General features: G+C 44.2%; 1 protein-coding gene across 1 annotated transcript in view; it reads right to left on the reverse strand.

The window, feature by feature from the left end:
• The window catches only part of ARID5B (AT-rich interaction domain 5B), a 177,733-nt gene extending 155,904 nt beyond the window's left edge, over positions 1-21,829 (reverse strand). The window contains exons 1-2 of the mRNA XM_057734383.1: positions 21,722-21,829; positions 21,032-21,286 (exon numbers count right to left, since the gene is read on the reverse strand). Of these exons, the coding sequence (XP_057590366.1) occupies positions 21,032-21,286; positions 21,722-21,742 (276 nt within the window). The 5' untranslated portion in view covers positions 21,743-21,829. The remainder of the gene's footprint in view (positions 1-21,031; positions 21,287-21,721) is intronic.
• Between the last annotated feature and the right edge of the window lie 244 nt (positions 21,830-22,073).

The raw sequence follows: 22,073 nt of genomic DNA on the forward strand, positions 1-22,073 counted from the left end.
TCTACCCAGACACTAATCTACGCATTTAACAGACGTTATCTAATCCCTGTAAGGACTCACGGAGGTAGATGTTCTCAGGCCCATTTTAGAGGTAAAAAAACTGAAGTAGAATTAGAAACCAGCTTGGTAGCGCAATCATCTCTTTGGGAAATTGGTCTCCTTTTGTTTTTGTGTTTTGGCCACGCAGCATGCAGGATCTTACTTCCCCAACCAGGGATCGAACCCGCGCCCCCCACAGTGGAAGCACAGAGTCTTAACCACTGGACCACCAGGGAAGTCCCAGAAAGTGTTTATATAGTAACACTCCAACCTACTTCTACCCTGGGATAAGGGTGGGTGGGATTTAAAGTCATTTTGCGACAAAAAGGATTGTACCTTTTTCATTTGTATTTTGTTTTTGCCCCCAAAGTAAGACTACATGCACCAGTTAAAAATGTGAAGAATCTTCTGTCGTCTGAGTGATGAAGACACCCTCTCCAGTACGCTAAGGTTTCATTTGACTCCCTTAACACGATAAAATGGATTTGCCATGGAGGCTCATTAGTGTATTGGGTTCCAATTTCCCAAGTCAGTGTCTTCTCTTCCAACCTCTTCCCTCCCCCTCACCAGACATTTGGGTGACACTTGTGGCTCGGTGAATGTTGGAAACCCATCCTGGCACAGATAGAGGGAGGAAGCAAACAGAAGATGGCTCTGAGGGGCGGTCTGTCAAATATAATGTGACCATCCTTCACGGCATAGCCACAGGCATCTGAGTATCAAACAAGTAATTCAAAAACCGTAAATATTTTATGTTCCTAAATACATTTTTAATACTTGCTAATCTAAAACCTGTTAGGCTGCAGCCTGCTCCCCTGACCAGAAGGCCATTTCTAAAGAAAGCCCCAGAAACATTCTTTCATTCATTCCCAGTTCTGTTTCTTTCCTTTTAGATTTACCACGCCTGCATCTTTTTTCCTCCCTGAGATTAAAAAAAAAAAATTTACACAGAAAGCAAGAAAATGCATCCCAAGCATCCTCTCTAAACAGGCAAGCATTTGATACATAGAAAAGATGCCTTAAGTCAATGGCTGAGCCAGCCTACCCTTCCTTTGACCAAATTAATATGGTGTTAACATCACAGTCTATTTTTTCACTACTTTCAGGTTGCCATGATAAAAACTAGCTTGGCACCCATACACTTCGCTTTGGCCATTAAAACAGAAGCAAGAGAAGATAAACGAGCCCAATGCCAGCAGTTACCTATAAGAACATTCTCTAAAAGCAAAATAAAATAAGTAACAATAAAACCCAAACTCAATCGCCACCTAACCTCGATGTTCTGACATGCCAGGTGACTTCAAACCATTACTTTTACATCTCCTGATCTTTTTTTTGACACCTAGTTTTACAGGCACACGGCATCCTGTTCAGGTACAAAGTTCAGCAGGGCCCATATTCCATCAAGACCCTAAAAGGAAGAAGGAAATTCTTTGCCCCCGTTCGTATATGAAGATCACGTTGGGAGCCGTCAAAATTATCCAAGGTAACTGGTGATCTGGCACACATCTTGATATACGGCTGTCATTAATGAGAAGAGCAGTCTTCACAGAGAAGCATCGAAAGCTTTACGCCTATTTAGCACACTTTAATGTAGAAACCAAGTAAATCTTCCTGTTTTGTGTAGCCTTTAAACATAAACATATGATTTAGACGTGCTCCCTCTTGTTAAACATTTTTTTTCACTCTGTTCACTTAGCACAGTTCACATTATTATCCTCACATGTACAACGGCAGTGGAATAATTTGAGACCCATGGCTTTATTTAATAATGTAATTATCCTATATTGGATTACTTAAAGGGGCTTTGTATTTTAAAGTTCCAGTTTTTCCCATACTGGTGATGTGCTCTGCCACAGTAAATGATTCAGGCTTCAGTCAAAAGCTCTAAACTCAGTTTGGAAAAAATATTGAGTGTTTTTGAATAAGCCAGGATTAACATAAGAGCCAATGTGCAACCACAGTTGGTGACCTCTCTACTCCTGTTCAAAGACTGTGGTGTGGAGGCAAACAAAGAGGACAGACACAGGCAACTACAGCTGCCTAATTCCAGCTCTGCCACCTCAGGACGGCTACATAAACCAGAGAATAAAGCCCCCTGAAGGCAGGGCTGTAACTTGCCTTCCATTCCTTCTGATGTTCCATATACTACCAGGAAAGGCTGGATGCATGCATGCATGAGTGAACGAATGAATGAAAAACGAGTGAATGAACAAACGAGTGAACGCACGCGTGAACGAACACGTGAATGAATGAATGAATGAATGAATACCACTGGGCGTTTTGACAAAACGGTTGCAGAAGGGAATCCAGAAGGAGCCATCACAAGCTGAGCTTTATCCAGTGCTATTGTCAGGAGGGATTTGGTTTGAGCTTTTCTCCAACTCAACTCAATCTGACCCAATTAACCTGAACCGACTCTGCTCTGTGCCAGGCCCTGGGCTGAGTACCAGCCACGGAGAGATAAGGCTGAAGACGACGCTAGCGCTGCCCTTCAGAAACGCACAGTGCCCAGGCCTCCTGTTCCTTGCCTAGGAAGTGAAGTTTCCTCTCTTTCTAGTTTCCTTTGCAGGAGAATCCATTCACTCTTTTTTTTTTTTTTTTTTGGCTGAGCCACAGGACATGTGGGATCAAACCCTCACCCCCTGCACTGGAAGCGCAGAATCCCAACCACTGGGCCGCCAGGGAAGTCCCCATCCACTCTTTCATTTTCAATGTCCAGAGCATCTACCCTGAGCTGCGCCAGGCACTAGGAACAGCACTGGGCTGGGGAGGAACAGCAGTCCAGCTGGGGCAGGACACACAGGACACAGACAGTACACCACAGTCCTCAGCTAATATGATTTATATAATGAGAATCTGTCATAAGTGGTCTCATTCACTCAACAAATGTTTATTGAGCACTAATTATATGTCAGGCATTGGGATTACAGTCAGGAATTAAAACGGATAAAAATCCCTACCTTCCTGGAGCCTACTGTTGTGGGGGTGAGGGGGCTATGGTGTGTGTCTGTGTGTGTGTCTGTGTGTGTGTGTGTGTCTGTGTGTTGGGGAGAGGGGAGTAGGGAGCCAGATAATAAAATCTGAGAGACAAAGGGTACACCTGGGGATGATTTCAAATCGGATGGTGAGGGAAGGTCTCTGTTGAGACCCTGAGGAAGAGAAGGAAAGAGCGAAGTTTAGAGGGGAGGGAGGTGGGGAAAGAACACAGGGCATGGCACACAGAGGCAACAGAGGATACAAAGGCACTGGGAGGGATGTGGTGTATTGTCAAATTCAAAGTGGAAAAAACAAAAAGGAAAAAACACACAACATATGCATGTCCTATAGCTGATGCATGCTCCTAAATTTGAATCCAGACTCCTTTTCTCTAAGTTTCTGGCAGGTTTAGCACGGAAGCTACCCCATAATCAATTCCCATTATTAAAAGTTGATCAGAATCTAGGAATTCCCTGGCTGCCAAGTGGTTAGGACTCCAGGCTTCCACTGCAAGAGGCATGGGTTCGATTGATCCCCGGCCGGGGAACTAAGATCCCTCATGTTTCGTGGCATGGCTAGATGAATAAATGAAAAAGAAGTGAGAAGAGAATCAACAGACTGGGAAAAGACATGTGAAAAAATTGACCAGAATCTACTTAATGCCACCCTTTTCCCAAACCTTTAATGCCTACGTAGGTATGTTTTAAGCACTTTATCAAAAACCAAGTTGCATCTTTCCTGAAAGAGAAATAGATGAGTTTTCCCATGACACAGATAATTTCCAGAGAATTTACAAGATGGAAGGCCAGATGCTCCCTGACACATGCACAGAGTTGAAGGGTGGCTAAGAGATGCTTACCTCCTCTAAATACACTTGTTAGACACACAGACTGGGACAACAATCCCTTTCATTTGGATGTTTCGGTCTTCTTTACGCGGACATGTGCCAACCTGACTTAATGCCCCTCCTCAACCACGATGCATGAAACATACCTATGTTTTTACACATTTAGGAGGTCTCTGCTGAGACCAGCTATAGGGTCCTCCTTCCCCTTCTCTCTGCAGACTCATCATCACACCAGACACAATGCCCTTTCCAGCAAAACTCCCCAAATTCACTGATCGAGGCATTAGGTTTAAAAAAGACCCAGGGTATACTTGTTGACATGCTCAAAGACTAACAAATATTTGAAGGATTAAAGCAATCTGCAATCAACTATGTACCTCACCTATCACTAAATGCCCAGAAGAGTGGGGAAGCCTTTGGAAGGAACCACTCAAAGAAAATACATAGTAACAACAACAACAACAAAAAAAGAGTGAGGCAGGGTAAGACCATCTTCCCACCCTTATCAGGCTAGCTGTACGCTACAGTGACTAGTTCCACTGCGGATTGTGGTGGGCGGCCTCCAGGAGGAAGCCCAATGATCCCCCCCTCCTTGTACTCACGCCCCTGTGTGAGCCCCTCGCCTTCATTATGGGCCGGACATAACGTCCCATGTCTAACAAACAGGCCTTGACAAAAGTGATGGGATTTCAATTCAGAGATTAGGTTCCAAAAGGCCTGTGGCTCCTGGCTGGCTCACACACAGTGAAGGAAGTCAGCTGCCACGCCGGAGCGGGCCTGTGGAGAAGCCCGTGTGGCACAGCCAGGAGGTCAAGGTCAATGGCTAACAAGGAGGGAGGCCTACAGTCCCACAGCCCAGGAGCAGACAAGCCACAAGCAGACAAGCTTGGTAGTAGATTCTAGCCCAACAAGAGCTTTGAGATGACTAAGGCCCAGCCGGGCACCCTGACTGCAGCTTTGAAAGACCCTGGGCCAGACACACCTAGCTAAGCTTTACCCAGACTCCTGACCTACAGAAACTGTGAATGATAAATGTTTTAAGACATAAAAATTTGGGGTAATTCGTTACACAATACAGAGCTTCTACACTAATCTTTTAACATGGGATACATTTACACATTTTTGTGTGACAATGAAATAAAGTCTGTGAAACAAGGTGCTAAATACCAGTTTCAACTACGCCTGGAAATTAGATTCATTTCTGCTAAGAAGTTGACAAGCCAATGGAAAAATGCTTCACGCAATTGCCTAAATCCTGAAACAACTGCCTGTACAAGAAATCTTTTCTTTTTGGGGGGTGTCCATAGAAATTTCCAAGAATATGCTTGAACAATATAAGCATACCTTTCAGGATGGAAGAGGCAAAGTAAAATATAAGCTTAACAAGTAAGGCTAACTTCGTTTTACCTCCTCTAAGCAACTGGAGGGAGAAGGGCCAATCTTACTCATCTCTTCATCACCCCCATAGTACCCTGTGTATACTAATAAATATTTGTTGAATTGAATAAAAGTTTGTAGTCAAAAGGCCTATATTTAAAAATAGAAATGTTATGCTTTTAAGAGCAATATTATATTATGTCCTCAGCTACCGCAGAAGAATCCCAAGCCTCATGTCTCTTGTTCTCCTCTCACCTTTTGAAGGGCCTTGGCACAGCTCACCAGTTAGACAACTATGCTGCCTATGTGTACAATCTACAGGTCCTGTAGATACACAATCCTCCAGCCCTCGTGGCCAAGATAGAGGCAAGGCTTCTCTTTGCTTAAAAAGAGAGAAAAAAAGGCAGAAAATAGCCTTTAAAAATTAAGCCCCCCCACCAAAAAAAAATTAAGGCAACTGAGGTATCTCAATATTCTGACACGTTAAGAATGTTTTCACTCCATTGCTTCCAGGGGTCATTTAAGGAATTCTGGGGGTCAGCCGTGATTGGAACACCTGCTTGGTTGTCTAATTACTGATCTAGTAACATCCAAAATGTGGAGTGAGAAATAGGACCTGTAAGTGTAAAGAAGAAAAACAGAATCTATTGATCATTTTAAAAGACACTACCACGTGTGTGATTCATACAATTTGCATTAGAAAAAACATCTTCAGCCTTTTTCCTAGAACTTCCTTCTCGCCTGCCCAGATAGTTGGGGGATGCATATTTTACAACTCAATGCATTGTTTCTGAATACACACTCAGCCCCCAGGAGCACAAAACACAATTAGACTATTATGGAGAATGTGCACAAGAAACAGAATGGAACAGATTATTTCACTTAAGACATACAGAATTCAATTATTTTCTGTATTTATAACCCATGTACACTAGATTTTGGAATAATGTGGTGAGGAGCCTGAGTACTACAGCAGTGTTTTCATCTGAATTCTAGTCATCTGATACACACTGTGGGATTAACCCAAAGCAAAAGGGTTTAATGACCCAGCAGGCAGCCTCTATTTTGAAGACCCTTCTTCTAAGATTCCCCAGCCATTTTGGCTGGGACTCTAGTCCTTTACATCCTTCTGCTGGTGCTTTCTGCTTTTTTTAAAAAACCTGGCATTAAATATCTTAAAGGAGTTGGTCTGGAATACACTCCTTACCACTACCACAACCTAAAGAAGAAAAGGAGATGGCAAGAGGGTGAAACCAATTTCCAAATTAGGGGTGTTTTGAAAGATAGGAACTAGGAGAGGCTATTTTTAAATGGCGGGAAAGAGAGGGTATTTAAAATAAAGTCAATGTTGTGCACATTCAGCACATCAACATCAGGTTTCCCAAAGGCTGAATCATGAAAGGGGAGGGACCTGGGACGCACCAGGTCTGAACTTTCTTCAGGACACTGAGATAGGATATCTGGAATTCAAGTTTGGTCTCTTGACTCCCATCTCATTTTATTTTGTTGTGGCTGATGAAAAAAATGCCCTCTATAGGTCATTTAAGACCCAAATGGGCTTGAGGGTGTCTCCCTCACAGTGAGTGGAAACCTCAAATATGAATCAAAAACTCTGAACCTAGATGCAAGAAAAATCTCTTGGGACAGATGGAGAACCAGGAAGTTTAACTCTAAATTGATAATTTTCTTAGGAAAATTATTATATGAAAAATACTATTGTATTTTTTTCAAACAATAGTAATCCAATGACTCAACCAATAAATTACCTATTAAGGGGCTATTAACAGACTTAGCACGATGACAGACTTCAGGGAGACAATAAAGTTAGGATTTGGTCCTGGAACAGGAAGGGCAGAGTTGACAAGTAGCACCTGCTAGAGGCCTGGGTCTGCTATTAGCCAGGCCAGGGTTTGCGGCTTTATGCTCATATAAATCTCATTTTTAATCACAGCCCAGCAAGATTAGCCTATTTCATAGATAAGGAAAGAGACACCCCCCCAAAAAACTAAGTAACAAACCAAGATAACATGCTGCTACTAACAGAGTACATGTGCACACATGATTCTACCAAGCTTCAAGACTAAGAGTTTATATTCCAATGAGAAAGAAAAACACACACACGTGAAGTTACTAATCAGCACTGCCTCCGGGTTCAAGTCCAACCAGACTGGCTAGACAACCCGAGGTCTGGCTCAGCCTACCTCTTTGTCCACCAGACCTCTGGTCTCCTGCCAAATGCAGACCATATCCAATACTGGAACGTCCTGCCTTCTTACTTGCCTATGGCTTCTTCTGCCAAGGATTTCCCCCTCCCTCACTCCTTAAAAGTCCCCACCCATGAAAGCCCTAGGTATTTAAGGGCCTGCTCACAAGCTCCCCTTCTGCAGGGCGCCTTCAACATGGCTACAGGCCACCTCCCCACTCACACACTTCTCTCTTCCCACATCTCCATCCCTGGCCCCTTCCTGACTGTGGGCCCCAGCTTGCACGTCCATCCATTCCTCCCCTCCCTCCAGACTCTGGAGCTCTGGCTAGAGAGACTCGTAAGGGCTTTGTTCACCGGGCTGCCTGGGCTCCTTCCTTTGCTGCCCTTTTAGGACCAATAGGTTCCTTTTGCTTCATTACAGAAAATAGGCCAAATATAAGAAAGTTTGAAAAATTTTAATATTCCATAGCTTTGCTCCGGAGAGGGCAAGGTGGCAGCCCGTGGGCCACATCTAGACCGAAGATATGTTGTATTTGGCCCACAGTGTTTTTTAAAAATGGGACAGAACTGCCAACTAAAACCACACAAAACTCTGGCTTTCTGGGACTTCTCTTGAAAAATGGAAAGATCTGGCAACGTCAAATGACACAGTGATCGGCAGGACCTGAGGAGCAGCACCCAGTCGAGTCACCTGCTCCCCAGCTCCCCCAAACTTCACTGTCTCCCAGCCCTGCTTCCATCCACTTCGGCCTCCCTGTCCAACCCACACCTGTGCCTCTGGTCCAGGTTCCTTTCTCTCCTCGTCAGTGGAAGACATCACAGAGGAGGTGGTTTTTGAATAGGACCTTGAAAGATGGATACAGCAGCTGTGCTATTGTATTTCACAGAGAAAAACCTCAGCAAATTTTACACCCCTCTTCTGATACGACCCCTATCTCCTCGCCTTGTCAGCAGGACAGCAGGAGGTTTCTGCCGTCTGTGGTCTGGAATCAAGGCAGCTCGAGCTCCCACTCGGTCTCTGTCATTTACCTGATGAGTGAACTTAGACACCTGGACAGGTTACCTAGCCTCGCAGGCTGCCCTCCTGCAACATGAGATGACTCTAGAACCTGCCTCATAATATTATGGTTGTGAGCAGTAAACAAAAGGTCCAAGTGAAGCTGTCAGCATCTAGTTTTACGTCTACCTTTATTAAAATCATTTTAGACCAGGGACGGGCAAACGTTTTGTGTAAAGGGCCAGACAGTAAATACGTTAGGCTCTGTGTGTCACAGAGTCTCTGTCACAACTACTCAGCTCTGCCATGATAGTGTGAAAGCTGCCAGAGACGATTTGCAGACAAGTGGCTGTGGCTGTGTGCCAATAAAGCTTTATCGACATAACAGGCAGCGGGCCAGATTTGGCCTGTAGGCCTTAGTTTACCACCCCTGTTTCCTGCTTCTCCACAGCCAGCCAGACAATGTAAAAGAGCTCTGAAAATGCTACGTGGGTGTCTCAATGGGATCCCGAACAGTAGGTGCCTCCAGTGGGTGTCAGTGGGCATCTCTAACCTGTTTACCGGATTCACCAAGATTAGGCTCAGCCCAGAAATGACGCCGAAGGGAGAATGCTCCCACCCCACATCCTACCAAGAAACCTCGTCCCGATCTTCACCAGCATCTCGTCAGTGCCGAGTTCAAATGTTATTTCTTGCAAAATGCCTCCACAGACCTTCCTAACAAAATCAGGCTCCCCCATCCGAGGTCCCTGGATTCTCCCTTCACCATACTGACCGCACCACAAAATCACCCACATGTTCGATTAATCGTGCCTGTGCGCCCCGCCCAACAAGCCGCCCCATGAAGGCAGGATCTGCCTGGTTTCCTACCTGCCTCTCCAGGGCCCAGGGCGGCCTGCACACAGATGCCACTCTGGAGGGACTGAGGCTGAGTCTCCTCTCAGGAGAAACTCGAGGGAAGTGCCTCGTGCCTCCCGTGGGCTTGTGGGATTTAAAGAGCCCGTGCAAACACCTTACTGCACAGGTGCGAGGTATTATTACCAAATTACTCGTGTATCAGTCAACGGCCAATCTGACTGCGAGTTCCCAGACAGCAGGATAGGAGCTTTCAAGAACCATATGCTGAATAAATAGACCCAAAGAAACTATTCATAAAGGCTCAAATTAATAGGTCAGTATATAATGAAAATCCCAATTTTAATTCTCAACATATTCTAACTAGGGGGACAAGAGGATCACCTGGCAGAATCAAGAACCTGGTGTTTTCAATCCTGCTTCTGAGTCTTACCTACATGTGACCTTGGGCAAGTTACTTAACACCTCTTTTGGTCTCAGTTGCCTTATCTATAAAGTATGGAAATGTCACAATACTACCAACCTTAGAGAACCTCCTTGAGAATTAAATGAGTATTTAATTTATATGTTAATATACATGCAATGTCTGACGCATAATAGCTACTCAATAGACAAAACATGTAATTTCATTGAAAACACTGTGGGTGAAACTTTTGCAAATGGTTTTGGAAAAGAGCAAACTGGGAAATTTCCTCTGGGTTGTGCATGTGGAGAAAGGTAGTGGCAATGTGGTTCTAAGATTACAAGGTATCGAGATGCGTTTTCTCTCTTTTGGATAAATCAATCAACTTACCTTTTCCTTCTTCCTATACGAGAGTGCGTAATGTGACAATAGAAATCTTTATCTGCGTATCAGTCACTGTGTTCACTGTTATATCCCAGTGCAGAGAACCAGCACATAGTAGGCACACAATAAACATTTCTGAATGAAAGAAATCATCCATGAATATCTGATGGTAGCAGACATGCCAATTCTGTTTATCGCCAAGCGTGCTTTTCTTCAGTCAGTATAAACATCCCTATCAGAGGGCCCTCCTGGCTCCAGGAAAGAATTTGGACATGAGGGTAATGAAGGTGAGGTCCAGAGGGGACCCTGAATATCAAGCCTGGTTGCTGTACCTCATCCTTAGAATGAAGGCCATACTCTCCATTCGTGATTTTATAAAAGTGATGTCCCACAGAGGCAGCATCTACCACTGTGAGCCAGGGCACTGGAATGACCCGCCTGAACACACCCGCGGGAAACACCTGCCTACTCTCCCCAGACGACAAGCCCAAGAGAGCAGCAGACTGCTGTACCCGAGGGACTGGGTTCTAGCTCTACGTGCCACGCACTATCTCCGGGCACATGCCCCAGATTTTTCTGAGCTTCCGTTTCTGCACCTGTTAAATAAAGGGGGCTCGACTTGTTCTCCTGAGTATCCTATGCGTCTATTCAAACGTCCACGGCGCATTAGACAGGAGCCTTTTCCTCAGAGAACTGCGGCAAGGCTTCTCGGTCATCTTTACTAAGGATGCCAAGAGCCGTCCGGCCAGTCCCGCCCGCAGCCACACACGTCCGTGCACGTGGCAGAGGCCGTGGGACCAGCGGCGCCCGCCGACAGGCCAACGCGCCAGCCAGGAAAAGGTCTCAGAACGTCATCGCGACCGACTCTGCATCGGACACCTCCGTCGCGTCAGCGGCCCTCGTTCCACGACGCAAATTTCCAATCAGAATGTTGCCAAAGTTGGGTCCTCACAGAAGAGAAACAACTAAACCTGGGCCCATCATTGAGGAAAGTCTGAAGACAAGGTAATAAGTGAGAACATTTTTATTCCCTGGTACAACATCTGGCTGGCTTTCTTTGTTCCCAGTGGTACTCAGAGCGGAGCTCAAACTAGATGACCGCAAACAAAGCTTGGACTAAAGGGAAAACAGTATTCTGTCAAAATGACTTCCATCTCTGAAGTTCCATAAGGAACTTGGAGCAGGCCTATCGACAAGTAACAGGATGGTAACTTGGCCTATTATCTCTGTAGCATGCAAGGCTTCCCTTGTGGGAATAACACACACACATACACACACACACACACAACTCCATATATACATATCTGTATATACATACACACACTTTAATATGTATGTATATATACATATTTTTAAAGGTATTCCTCCCTTAAGAAGAACACACAGAATTAGCAAGATTAAATTATTCACACTTAGTTCTTTGTCTCCAGTTATATACCGTGTGCTTTTGTGCTGATAAAACAACATGGGCTTTAATTAGCAAATATCTGTAAATAATTTACTTGCTCTTCAAATACAACAGAACAATGGGGTCGATTTCCACATGCATTTGCCCAGCACGCATGCTGGGTCTTAAGCCAGACTCTCCCATTGTTCAATAAGGACATCAAGCTGTCCAACTTTTACTGCCCTCTGTGGTGGAGGGGTGGGGGGAGGGGGCTACAAACCCAGGTTCCAGGAGCCACATACCATTTTGCAAGACCCTAGAAGGCAAGCACCTAGCGTTGTCCAGTCCAAGCTACGACAGACTCTTGTGATCTCCAACCCTGGAGCCTCCTGTGAGGAGCGTGCAGGCGTGCCAGGGTGAAGGGCGTTGGCACGATGCTGCTGGGTGCGGGCCCTCTGCTGCCCCCATGCCCCCCAACAGTGTGAGCCCCAAAACATAAGGCATGACGCAGAGGCCCACGAATCACAAAACCTCATCCAGACTCTACAGGGTTAAAACTGGGCGCTGCGCATGCCGTGCAGAGAAAGATGTTAAATCAAATGAGAATGACTGCTCTAGGACTGGAGGCACTATTATTTTGAATAAGATTGAAAAGGCCAGAAAAAGCAATTCAAAAACATTTCAATTATGTATTTCCCAGAACTACATCTTTGAGCAACTAATGCAAATGTTACCACCACAATAAAACTTCTTCCCACATAAAAGCATATAAAACAGGTTGAACAGCATATACTTTATATATCACATGCATATTTTTGACTATTAATAAAAAATTCAAAATCTATGTATGCTTTACTTCTCCTAAGCAATACAGTAATTATGATTAAGGGACAGGCAGCACAAAAAGAGCCAATTTATCTTACTCGTGCTCAGGAATACTATTGTGTAACTAAGCAACTAAAGACAAAATATGGTCTAATTAATTCACTCCTATGCTTATTTAAAAGACACAATTAGAACATTTTTATTTTCCAGCCTGCACAGTAGCGCAACATGCTTGAGGGTGTAGAAAGCAAAGCCTATTATTCTCAAAGACAAGAGTTTAATGTTTAGTGCCACTGATCAGGCTTGGAACTCAACTCTGGGGAGGAGGAGAGTGCATCAGAGCCCGGGTGTGCTCGAGTCATGAGAAAGGAAAGGCGGCGGGGGGAGAGGTTTATGGGGCCACTAGATTAACTAGCAACATGTGGTTTCTACCCCCTGTTTTTCTCCCTGCTCAAGGATGGAGATGGGACCCTGAACTTGACGGTCATGTGTACAAGGACAACCACCACTGTGCGTCGGTTTATACCCCTACAGAGATGCTACAGAAAATTCATGCCATGAAACCACACGTCCCAGTCTGTGTGATAAATGTCAAATATCCATCTCTAACACTGCTAACAGTGCATCTGATTTTAAAAGCAGAATTAATTTACGCAAGTGTGTACTGGAGACTGATGCCGTTAGCATGATTCTAAAGCACCCTTTCAATCATCATCAGCAGCAGCATGTCTGAAACGTGTCGTCAGTACGGATGCTCGCCGTCCAGGATGTGAGCCACACTTTCTGAAGGCCAAGGTCCAGGTTCTAATCTCCAGGAAGCCAGCAAAGACCATGATGTGGCTAGAAAAAAGCCATCCTTGTGCAAGGGCACGGGAGCGGATATTTCAAGAAAGGCAGGAATCCATGACCACACTTCTGAGAGGCAAATGAATCCTTAAGCCAACAATTGATAAATTTATTTTAAATTTATTTAAAAGCCAAGCCAACGAGTAATCACTAGCTACAATGTAGACGATGGCAAATATCCAGCCAGCCTGGCTATAAAAAATGACAAGCAAGTGCATTTGATTCCAGCAATTATATTCTGGATATTGGTTAAAATTAGACTTTGATAAATGAGCCTGAGTCATGTATCACTAGATGCCACTATGAACAATGGTATGCTTTATTAATAATTAATAGCGAAGTATTCACACGTATGGACTCGTGTACTTCATAAAAATAACATTTCCTTAGTATGCGCCTGACACTCTAAACGTCAAGACAGGTTTTAATTGCTTACAATTTTGACTCGCTTTCAAACATGTGGCCTCATCAAGACCATCAGTCTGAAAAACATGCTACTTTGCAGGAACAGCCAACCAACACTCAGGTGAGAAGTGACTCCTCTTCCCTGAAGTCCCCTTTTCACAGGTGACTACCCCAAAGCCCTGGCTTTTTTTTTTTTTTTTTTTAACAATTTTTATTTTTTTAATACAATTTTTTTTCTTTTTTCCTCTTTTTTTGCCACCCTGCAAGGCTTGTGAGATTCCAGTTCCCTGACCAGAGAAAGAACCTAGGCCTTCAACAGGGAAAGCTCAGAGTCTAAACCACTGGATCACCAGGGAATTCCCCCAAAGCCCTGACTCCTTTATGGGCTGATGGCTGAAGACTGGAAAAGTGCTCAAAGAGATGGAGGTGCCGCCTCTCGCCTGATCATTCAGTCCCAAATAGTCACTAATTTCTTTGGTGAGTTCTCCTAAAAAAAAATAAAACAAAACCCTTTGGCACTTTTTCACAGCCTGTGGTGCAAAATGATACAGATTTTAGAAGAGAAAGAGGAAGTGTGAGGTAGGCTGCTGGAGCTGGCCCACAGGTGAAAGACCCTTTGCCAGAAAGAAAGAAAGGGGACCATGCTTAAAGAAAGCAGGCTGTGGGGAAGAAGGCATTTTAATCATGTCATCTGGTCATTCAACAGATACTTGAGGGACTTCCCTGGTGGCACAGTGGTTAAGATTCCACGCTCCCAATGGTTCCATCCCTGGTCAGGGAAATAGATCCCACACGCATGCTGCAACTAAGAGTTCGCATGCCACAATTAAGAAGACTGCCGCTGCCGCAACTAAGACCTGGCACAACCAAATAAACAAATTAATTAATTTAAAAAAAAAAAGATCTTGACAAATGCACTGAATACGGTGGGGAGACCCAGAGGTAAACAAGGCACAACGCCCTGGTTCTGAGACTAGTACTGCAGTGGGGACGGGGTGGGGGGGTGACAAGCAAGGGAAAAGCACACAGAGAACCATCCCACGAAGCACAATGTACAAACTACGTGGAAGGTTAAAACCAACCACTGGATGGTAAGCCCCCTGAGGGCAGGGGTGCTTGCCTGTCTTGTTCACTGCTGTATGCTGGGGCCTAGAACAGGCTCTGGCACAAGCAGGTGCTCTATACACATGCATGGAGTGAATGAGACCTCAAAGGTGAAGATAGTACTTCCTGGTTTCCAGAAAGACTGTGAAAGGCTACAAATAAATAGCGACCTTAGTTAATCCAATCCCCACTTTAACTAAGGGACGCAGATAAGAGTCTAACAGCTTTTCTGTGAGGAGCACCTGTCTGTGGAGGCAGACTAAGCTTTCTGAGGGCTGGGCCAGTCTCCTGTATCTCTGTACCCCATTGTCCAGCACCTAGTAGGTCTTCAATCAGCATCTGAGGAGTTGAACACATTCCTTTTCCAAAAACATACAGACAGTGAGCCTTCCTTTGAAAACATATTGCATTTACTGTCAGCACAACTCACCAATGTGGAACATAACATCTTACACTTTTATATTTAAAAAAAAAAAATGTGTTGATCTCATCTCTCTATCAAGAATGATAAGTTTCTTGAGAAAAACAGCCACATCATGAATTGTTTCACATCCATCTCTGTATCTAGCAAAGCACTGAGCACATGGTTATTAGCACTCAACAAGTGGCTTTTAGGAACTCAAAATAGATGAAACCAACACTGGCTGGAATTAGGATCTTAACCATACAAAATACAACTTAGTACACATTCTACTGATTCTCAAATTTTAACATCCTAGGCTCAGTTCTGAAACTGAATTTTGTACATACAAATGTCTTTGACATATTAATGAATCTTCTATTACTAGATCTTGCTCCAAAGCCAAAAAAGAAAGACAGAAAGGTACACAGTCACATTCCTTATTTCGGATCAACTTCATAGGCCAGGGGTCAGCAAACTTCTTCTGTAAAGGGCTAAAGAGTAAATATTTTCCGCTGTGTGGGCCATATGGTCACTGTCACAACTATTCAACTCTGACATTGTAGCCTGAGAAGAGCTATAAACAATGCATAAACAGTCTGACTATGTTCCAGTAAAACTTTATTTACAAAAGCAGACAGTGGGCCAAATTTGGCCTTCCTCAGGCTTTAGTTTGCTGATGCCTGTCACAGTCCAATAAATTCTCTCCGTATAATTCATTAGTTCTCACCCAGTTCTAAAGGGCCTGCCAGGCAGAGACCATAGATACTCCTTCTCTCAGCCTAACAGCATTACTAAAAATAAATAATATCTATTATCATGGCATCCATCACTTGCTGAGCTCGCATGCATAGGTACGATACTAGTTTCCAGGACCTTTTCATTATTATTAACTTATTCTCTTGGCAAAGTGGAGACCATTAAATCCATTTGACAGATGAAGAAACTGAGGCTTAGAAGAGCTAAAGAAATTGTCCAAGGCCAGTGAGGTCACTGAAGAGATCTCAGAAACTTCTAAAAAATCAGCTCATGGAAACAGACCAGAGACTGAGTGGCCACCCACAGGCGGAGCAAGGCCCGTCCAGCACCTCCTGAATTTCAGAATGTGCATGCGATATGATCAGGCAATCTTCTAAAAAATCCTGCCCATCCAGTTGACAGCATACTTCAATACTAAAATTCAAATCCTTAAAGAGCCTTTTATAATGGCAACACAGCTAAATCCACCACATGGATGAAAGCCAGCCTGATTTGGGAGGATCTTAATTGGCTGTATGTTCTAGCAAACTAACCTAGATACCGCCCCCTCACAGAGAAAAGCATTCTTTAGGAAGGTCCATGGTAGTGCTCTCGAACTTTAATGAGAACAATAATACTAGTATTAACGATAGTGATATGAGTCAACCGTTCATTTGGAGACTCAATGACATGCCCACCTCAGTTCTTTACTCATTTAAGGATTAACTCATTTAATCCTTATTATAATCCTGGGAAGTAGGTACCACATTTCCATTTTACAGATGAGCAAACCGAGGCACAGAGTTTAAAACTTGCCCAAGATCCACAAAACTAGAGCAAGACTATTTAAAATGCAGAGTCCCGGACCCCAATTTCTGAGATTCTAAATAAACTGATTTCAATAAGGGCTCCAGAGTGTGCATTTTAATAATTTTTAACTGGATAGTAAGGCTGGTGATAGTCAAACCACTGTTAGAAATCCTGGCTGCCTGCTACAATCTGTAATGCCCAGATACGCTTCATCTTGACTCCCTGACATCACTGGCTTACTCATCCACACTCAGTGTTGCAGAGGACCAGAAAGCCTTCTTGCAGAATCTAGCCCATGATGGGTCAGGCTGAAATCCAAGCTTGTACATCCACCTATTTTAAGAGGGTATATTGCCAATAGATTCAGCACTTGGCAATCTGAAAATGAATGTAATCAGAAGTTACCCAGTAACAGAACCAATTACCCGCCTACTTTGCCATTTTCCTCCTCTGAAGAGCCACTGGCTGAATATGGCAATTGTAGGTAATTACTGAAGACACTTAACTCCTTGCATATGGCCCTGCTCTTCACTTTCATAATAATTCAAGACAGTATCACCATTAGGCCCAGAGCCTCCACACAGATATAAAAGTTATTATGTTTCTTATTTATAGATTAAGACTACCTGGAATAAAGATCCCCATAATCAGAACTCTTTTCTATTTATTTCATTTACAATTATAAAGTAATTTTGCCCATCATAATGCCTCCTGATATTTATAACAATCCCCAGTCAGCCTTAATATGGTTCCCATTTTGCAGCTGAAGAAACTGAGGCTCAGAGTGTTTACCACTGTTCAAGGTCAAACAAAAAGTAAGTTGTAGAATCAAGATGTTACTCTCCAGAATGCTTTTCCTCCACACCAGCTGCCAGCACTGTAAGTATGTGTAGGCAGCAGTGATATAAGCAGGCCAGACCTTATCCTAAGTATTTAAACTACTAATAAATTGTTAATGATTATTAATAATGGTATTAAAATGTAACTGTTACTGTTCTATGCCACTGGCTAGGATTAACTGAACTTTAGAGAATAAGAATGATTCTACTACTTAAATATCTGGTGACCTTTAGCAAGGCTGACTGACTAGTCATAGTTCTCAAATGTACAAGGAACTGCCCACATGAGTACACACTTCTAGAATATAATATGATGTATTCAAGCTCTAGTTTCAAGGGTAGGTTTCAGCGGGAAAGTAAACCAAACCTAAAGCTTAAGAAGGCCTAGGTTCTAGCCGGCGACCTTTGACAAGCCACATAACCTCTCCAAGCCTATGTCTCCATCTGTAAAATGGGCATACAAAGGCCTGCCTTATCTAGCCTCATACAATTATTGCAAAGATCAGTAAAAAAATTTCCCTCCCCCGCCAAAAAAAAAAAAAAAGCCCTCTGCAGATCATAGCAAACCACACAGGGACGCTATTTCTAATCTCGCACAATGATAATTTTCCTGCTTTTAGAACTGACGTCTTTATACTTCAAGAAATCATAAAAAGACAGAATGGTTCTCTTGAACCAAAAAAGCATACTGAGTCCTGGCTGTCCTTTTGAAATGGATGCTGATGTCAGCTCAATCAAGAAATTATTAACCTCCATTTGGTTACTTTAAATAAACTGTACTGGCTGATTAAATGTGCTGAACATTTTCTCCAAGTAACAGTGCACATCACCACGAAACCTTTCTCTTTCAGTTATGCATTGCAAATGGCAAATGCATCATTCAAAACTATTTAAAATCAATAATAAAATCATTTCACTGTATATAAACAAGTTAATAGAGTAAGTGAAGACAAAGCAAATGTCTTAATGAGAGGGCCCTGTTGCCCCCTCTAGGTGCCAGCAGTAAATGCTGGTTTCTGTAGGCTCTCCTCCAGAGGAGACTGCTGCTGCTATTCTGCTAATGAATGACTAACTTAGGCCAGGGGGGAAATGACATCACCAGGGTGGAAAACCGATCTGCATTGGGAAACTTCCTACCTGCTTTACATTTGTCATAATTATTTTGCACAATGTAGCCTGTATTTGCATAATTTTGAGGCGTGTCATTATCTCAATTGAAAATTGTTTTAATATGGCTGAATAATTCACAATGACATCAGCCAAAGTCCTAATGAAATATACAAGTATAATCATACAGCTAATTACCAGCCGTGTTAGCATTAAAAAACAAATCATGCATAATATTAGACGATGTATATGCAGCTGAGGATTATAAATAGAGCCATCTCCCTCCCCAAACCCCCTAGAGTTTACTTTTAAATGGCAAGATTAATTTTCTCAGGTATGGCTCACATAGCAGTGACAAAATGCAAAGATCATTAAAATGGTTCGCTTACATTTCCCCATAATGAATAATATCTTCTAAAAAATCCTGTATTTAAAAATATATCTATTCATTATCAGCAGTTCTACCAGATGCAACCTTCGGCTAACATTTCTTTTATTTTTAAATCAGAATTCACTGCTTAATTACACAATAGAAATTGAAACTGGATCAAGTGGGGTCAATTCAGGGTCTTTAAAAAATATTCCACTTGCAATTAAAAAAAAAAGCGTGGCCACAAAATATCCCATAAAACACTGCATAATTTCCTTCTGGGTTTAGTCAGAAGTCTATTAGGCACCAGCTCTTTTCTGGATATTTAATCCTTCCCTTTTCCAGATCACAGGCCATGTTGAAGTAATAAATTTGAAAAGCAAATAATAAGAAATCAGGAGGGGGAGGGGAAGGAAGACAGCTGCGCAGGAAAGTTGGGGAGGGGGAGGGGGCCGAGCCAAACCTTGGGAGGGGGAAAGAGCTCAACCTGTTGGTAGGTTGCAGGATTTTTCGCAGTATTTCCCAAAAACACCTTTGTAAAATTGCCGACAGACGTCGGGAAACGCGAACGTTTAAAACCCTAAACTGGCCGGGAGGGCGGAGGGGAGGGGGTGGGGGTTGGGGGGAGGTGTTCGGGAGGAGGGAGGGGCCTATTTCCGAAGAGGCAGATCCCAGCGCGAAGGTTTTGATGAACTCCAGTAATCAACCGGCATAGACCACCGATGGGTAATTCGATCCTGGGGAGAAGGAGTGGACTGGAGATGCCAAAAGTACAATCAACTCCATCAGACCAAGGAATTCTGGAAGGACTGGCAGGCAGCTTCCAGCTCCGGGATGAGTTAAACGGGGAACCATTCATTTAACAAAAAAGATCCTTACACCTCACTCGAAAGCTCGAGAGGCTGGCACAGAGCTGGCTGCCCTCAAAAGTCTGAGTTTGATTGCCCTGCTCTTCGCTTGGGCGACACAAAGCCTTGCCAGGAAACCGCGCGCCCTCGCTCCCCGCCGCGCCGTGGGCACAGCCTCCCCAAAATAGTTCCCCCGGCAGGTACCACGGCGCTGAGGTCGGTCAGCTGACGAGGGGAGCCCGCAGAACTGCGGTCACCCATGAAATGACAGAGCCGAATAGAGGCGGCCGCCCCGGCGCCCGGTGACAGCGGGCTCACCTCGGGCGTCCTCCCGGGAGCGCGGCGAGCGCCCCCGCGGCCGCCCAGAAACGTGCCGGGGGAGGCTCGGTCCCTCTCCACCCTGCCCGTGAGCGCCGTCTGGGCACGCGGGACGCCGGGCCCGCAGGGCCCGTGGGCGAGCACACACCCCTCTGCCCTTCCCTCCCGCGGCCGCGTCCCACCCATCCCCAAAGATCGCGCTGGAAGACGTCCACTCTGCGTGGAGTAATTGAAAACGAGAACATCAAATGGCTTGTCCGCGGGGGAGGGGGTGGGGACGGGAGATAGTTGTTAATGCTTAACGTGTTTGTGCCGGTTACACGACCGCTTTGAAATCCGCCCGGGCAGATCTGCAAGTTATTTGAATGTATTATTCCAGTACCTGTCATTTATCACTTTATTCAACACGTCTTTGCCAACTCAATAGCTTTTGATCTCACTCTGCCTCCATTTCGTAATTTCCGCCCTCTTAAACATATCAAATACTTACTTTAAAAAAAAAAGTGAACAATATCGAAACCCACCGAAAGAAATCCACCCATCCCCTACTGAGCCAGACGCGAAGGTAAATTTTCAAAAGGCAAAAAATATAAAAAGCATGTTATGTTTAAAAGGCAACAGCAGGATCTCTATCTCTCTCTCTCTCTCTCTCTCTCACACACACACACACACACACACACACACATCCTTGAACAAAACCCTTCTTGAACAAGTTATTTGATTTTGACTAAAATCAGCAGTTGGATCCTCTTTGTAAAGCTGACAGCCAAACTCTGACAATGGCAAAATACTCGAGCCCCAGCTAGTGGCGCTACCCCTTTAAAAAAGAAGTCGATCCTGCTCGCCTGCAGAAGTGAATACAGTATTTTCAAGCTTGCCCTGTAATAAGCATTACTACGGGGGAAAAAATAATAAAGAAAGAAGAGAGGGAGATATAAGTTTACCACCTCGCCATGGTCGCTATTTCTGCCCTGGGGAGTGTCTTCTGGGAGGAAATAAAGTTTAGAGCTGGATAAAAGTTGCCGGCTGGTCCTCTCTTCCCACAACAGCTGGAGCTCCGCTATGCAAATCGGATCCTTTGGCGTACATCTTACAAAGAAAAAGTCGCCAAGGGACAAAATTCTTGGTTTGCCTTCAAGGTGGAATTGAAAAGCCTTGTAGAAAATGTAAGGTCCGTGCAAGCCACACGGTGAGCCGACCCACTGCAGGGGAAAAAAAGCACCAAATAAATAATGTAGCCATCAGAGCACAAACGTCTATTCCCAGACACATTTACACACAGACATCCACACTCTTAATACAGAAGAGCCAACAGATATAAAGCTGGGTGGAAAAATAATAGAGCCCACAAATTTTCTGCCTCCCTTAAAAAAAAAAAAAAAAAAACTCCAGGCCCCCCTCCCCCCCGCACCACCTCTCCCTACCTCTCCATCTGAGGCGGTAAAATTACATTATGTATGTACGGTCAGTGCAGGGATTTTTTTAAACAATAAAAATGATTTGGGGGGGATGCAGAGGGTAAAAGTTTGGTGAAAAGTTTGTGGGGGGTGTGGGTGGGTGCAGAGGTGTGGGTGAGCTGGGGGGCTGGGGGGTGCCGGGGGGTGCCGGGATCGGAGGAGCGGAGGAGAGCGAAATACCTGGAGTGAGTTGGGCTCCATCTCGACGTTCTGAATTGATTGAACTCAACATTCTCTCCAAACTTGTTGGCTTGAATGGATTGCATCAGGTCCTGGCAGAGAAAAGCATTCTCTGCCTTCAGCCGGCGTAATGTCTCAATATAAAACTAAGCTCTTGCCTCCCCTTCGGCACCAAAATGATTGAAAATATGTCCTAATATTTCTCTGACGACTCAATTTTCAGCTCCTGTCAAAACTGTGTAGGTTTTCTTCCAAATGTGGGTTGATCAAATTCATAATCGAGAGAAAGGCTCTGTCCGATCTCGGCGGGAAGCGGATGGATCAAGGCAAAAAACGTATAGGAAGGTCTGTA

The sequence above is a fragment of the Hippopotamus amphibius genome, chromosome 5, assembly GCF_030028045.1.
Source record: "Hippopotamus amphibius kiboko isolate mHipAmp2 chromosome 5, mHipAmp2.hap2, whole genome shotgun sequence".
NCBI classification, from domain to species: Eukaryota; Metazoa; Chordata; class Mammalia; order Artiodactyla; family Hippopotamidae; genus Hippopotamus; species Hippopotamus amphibius.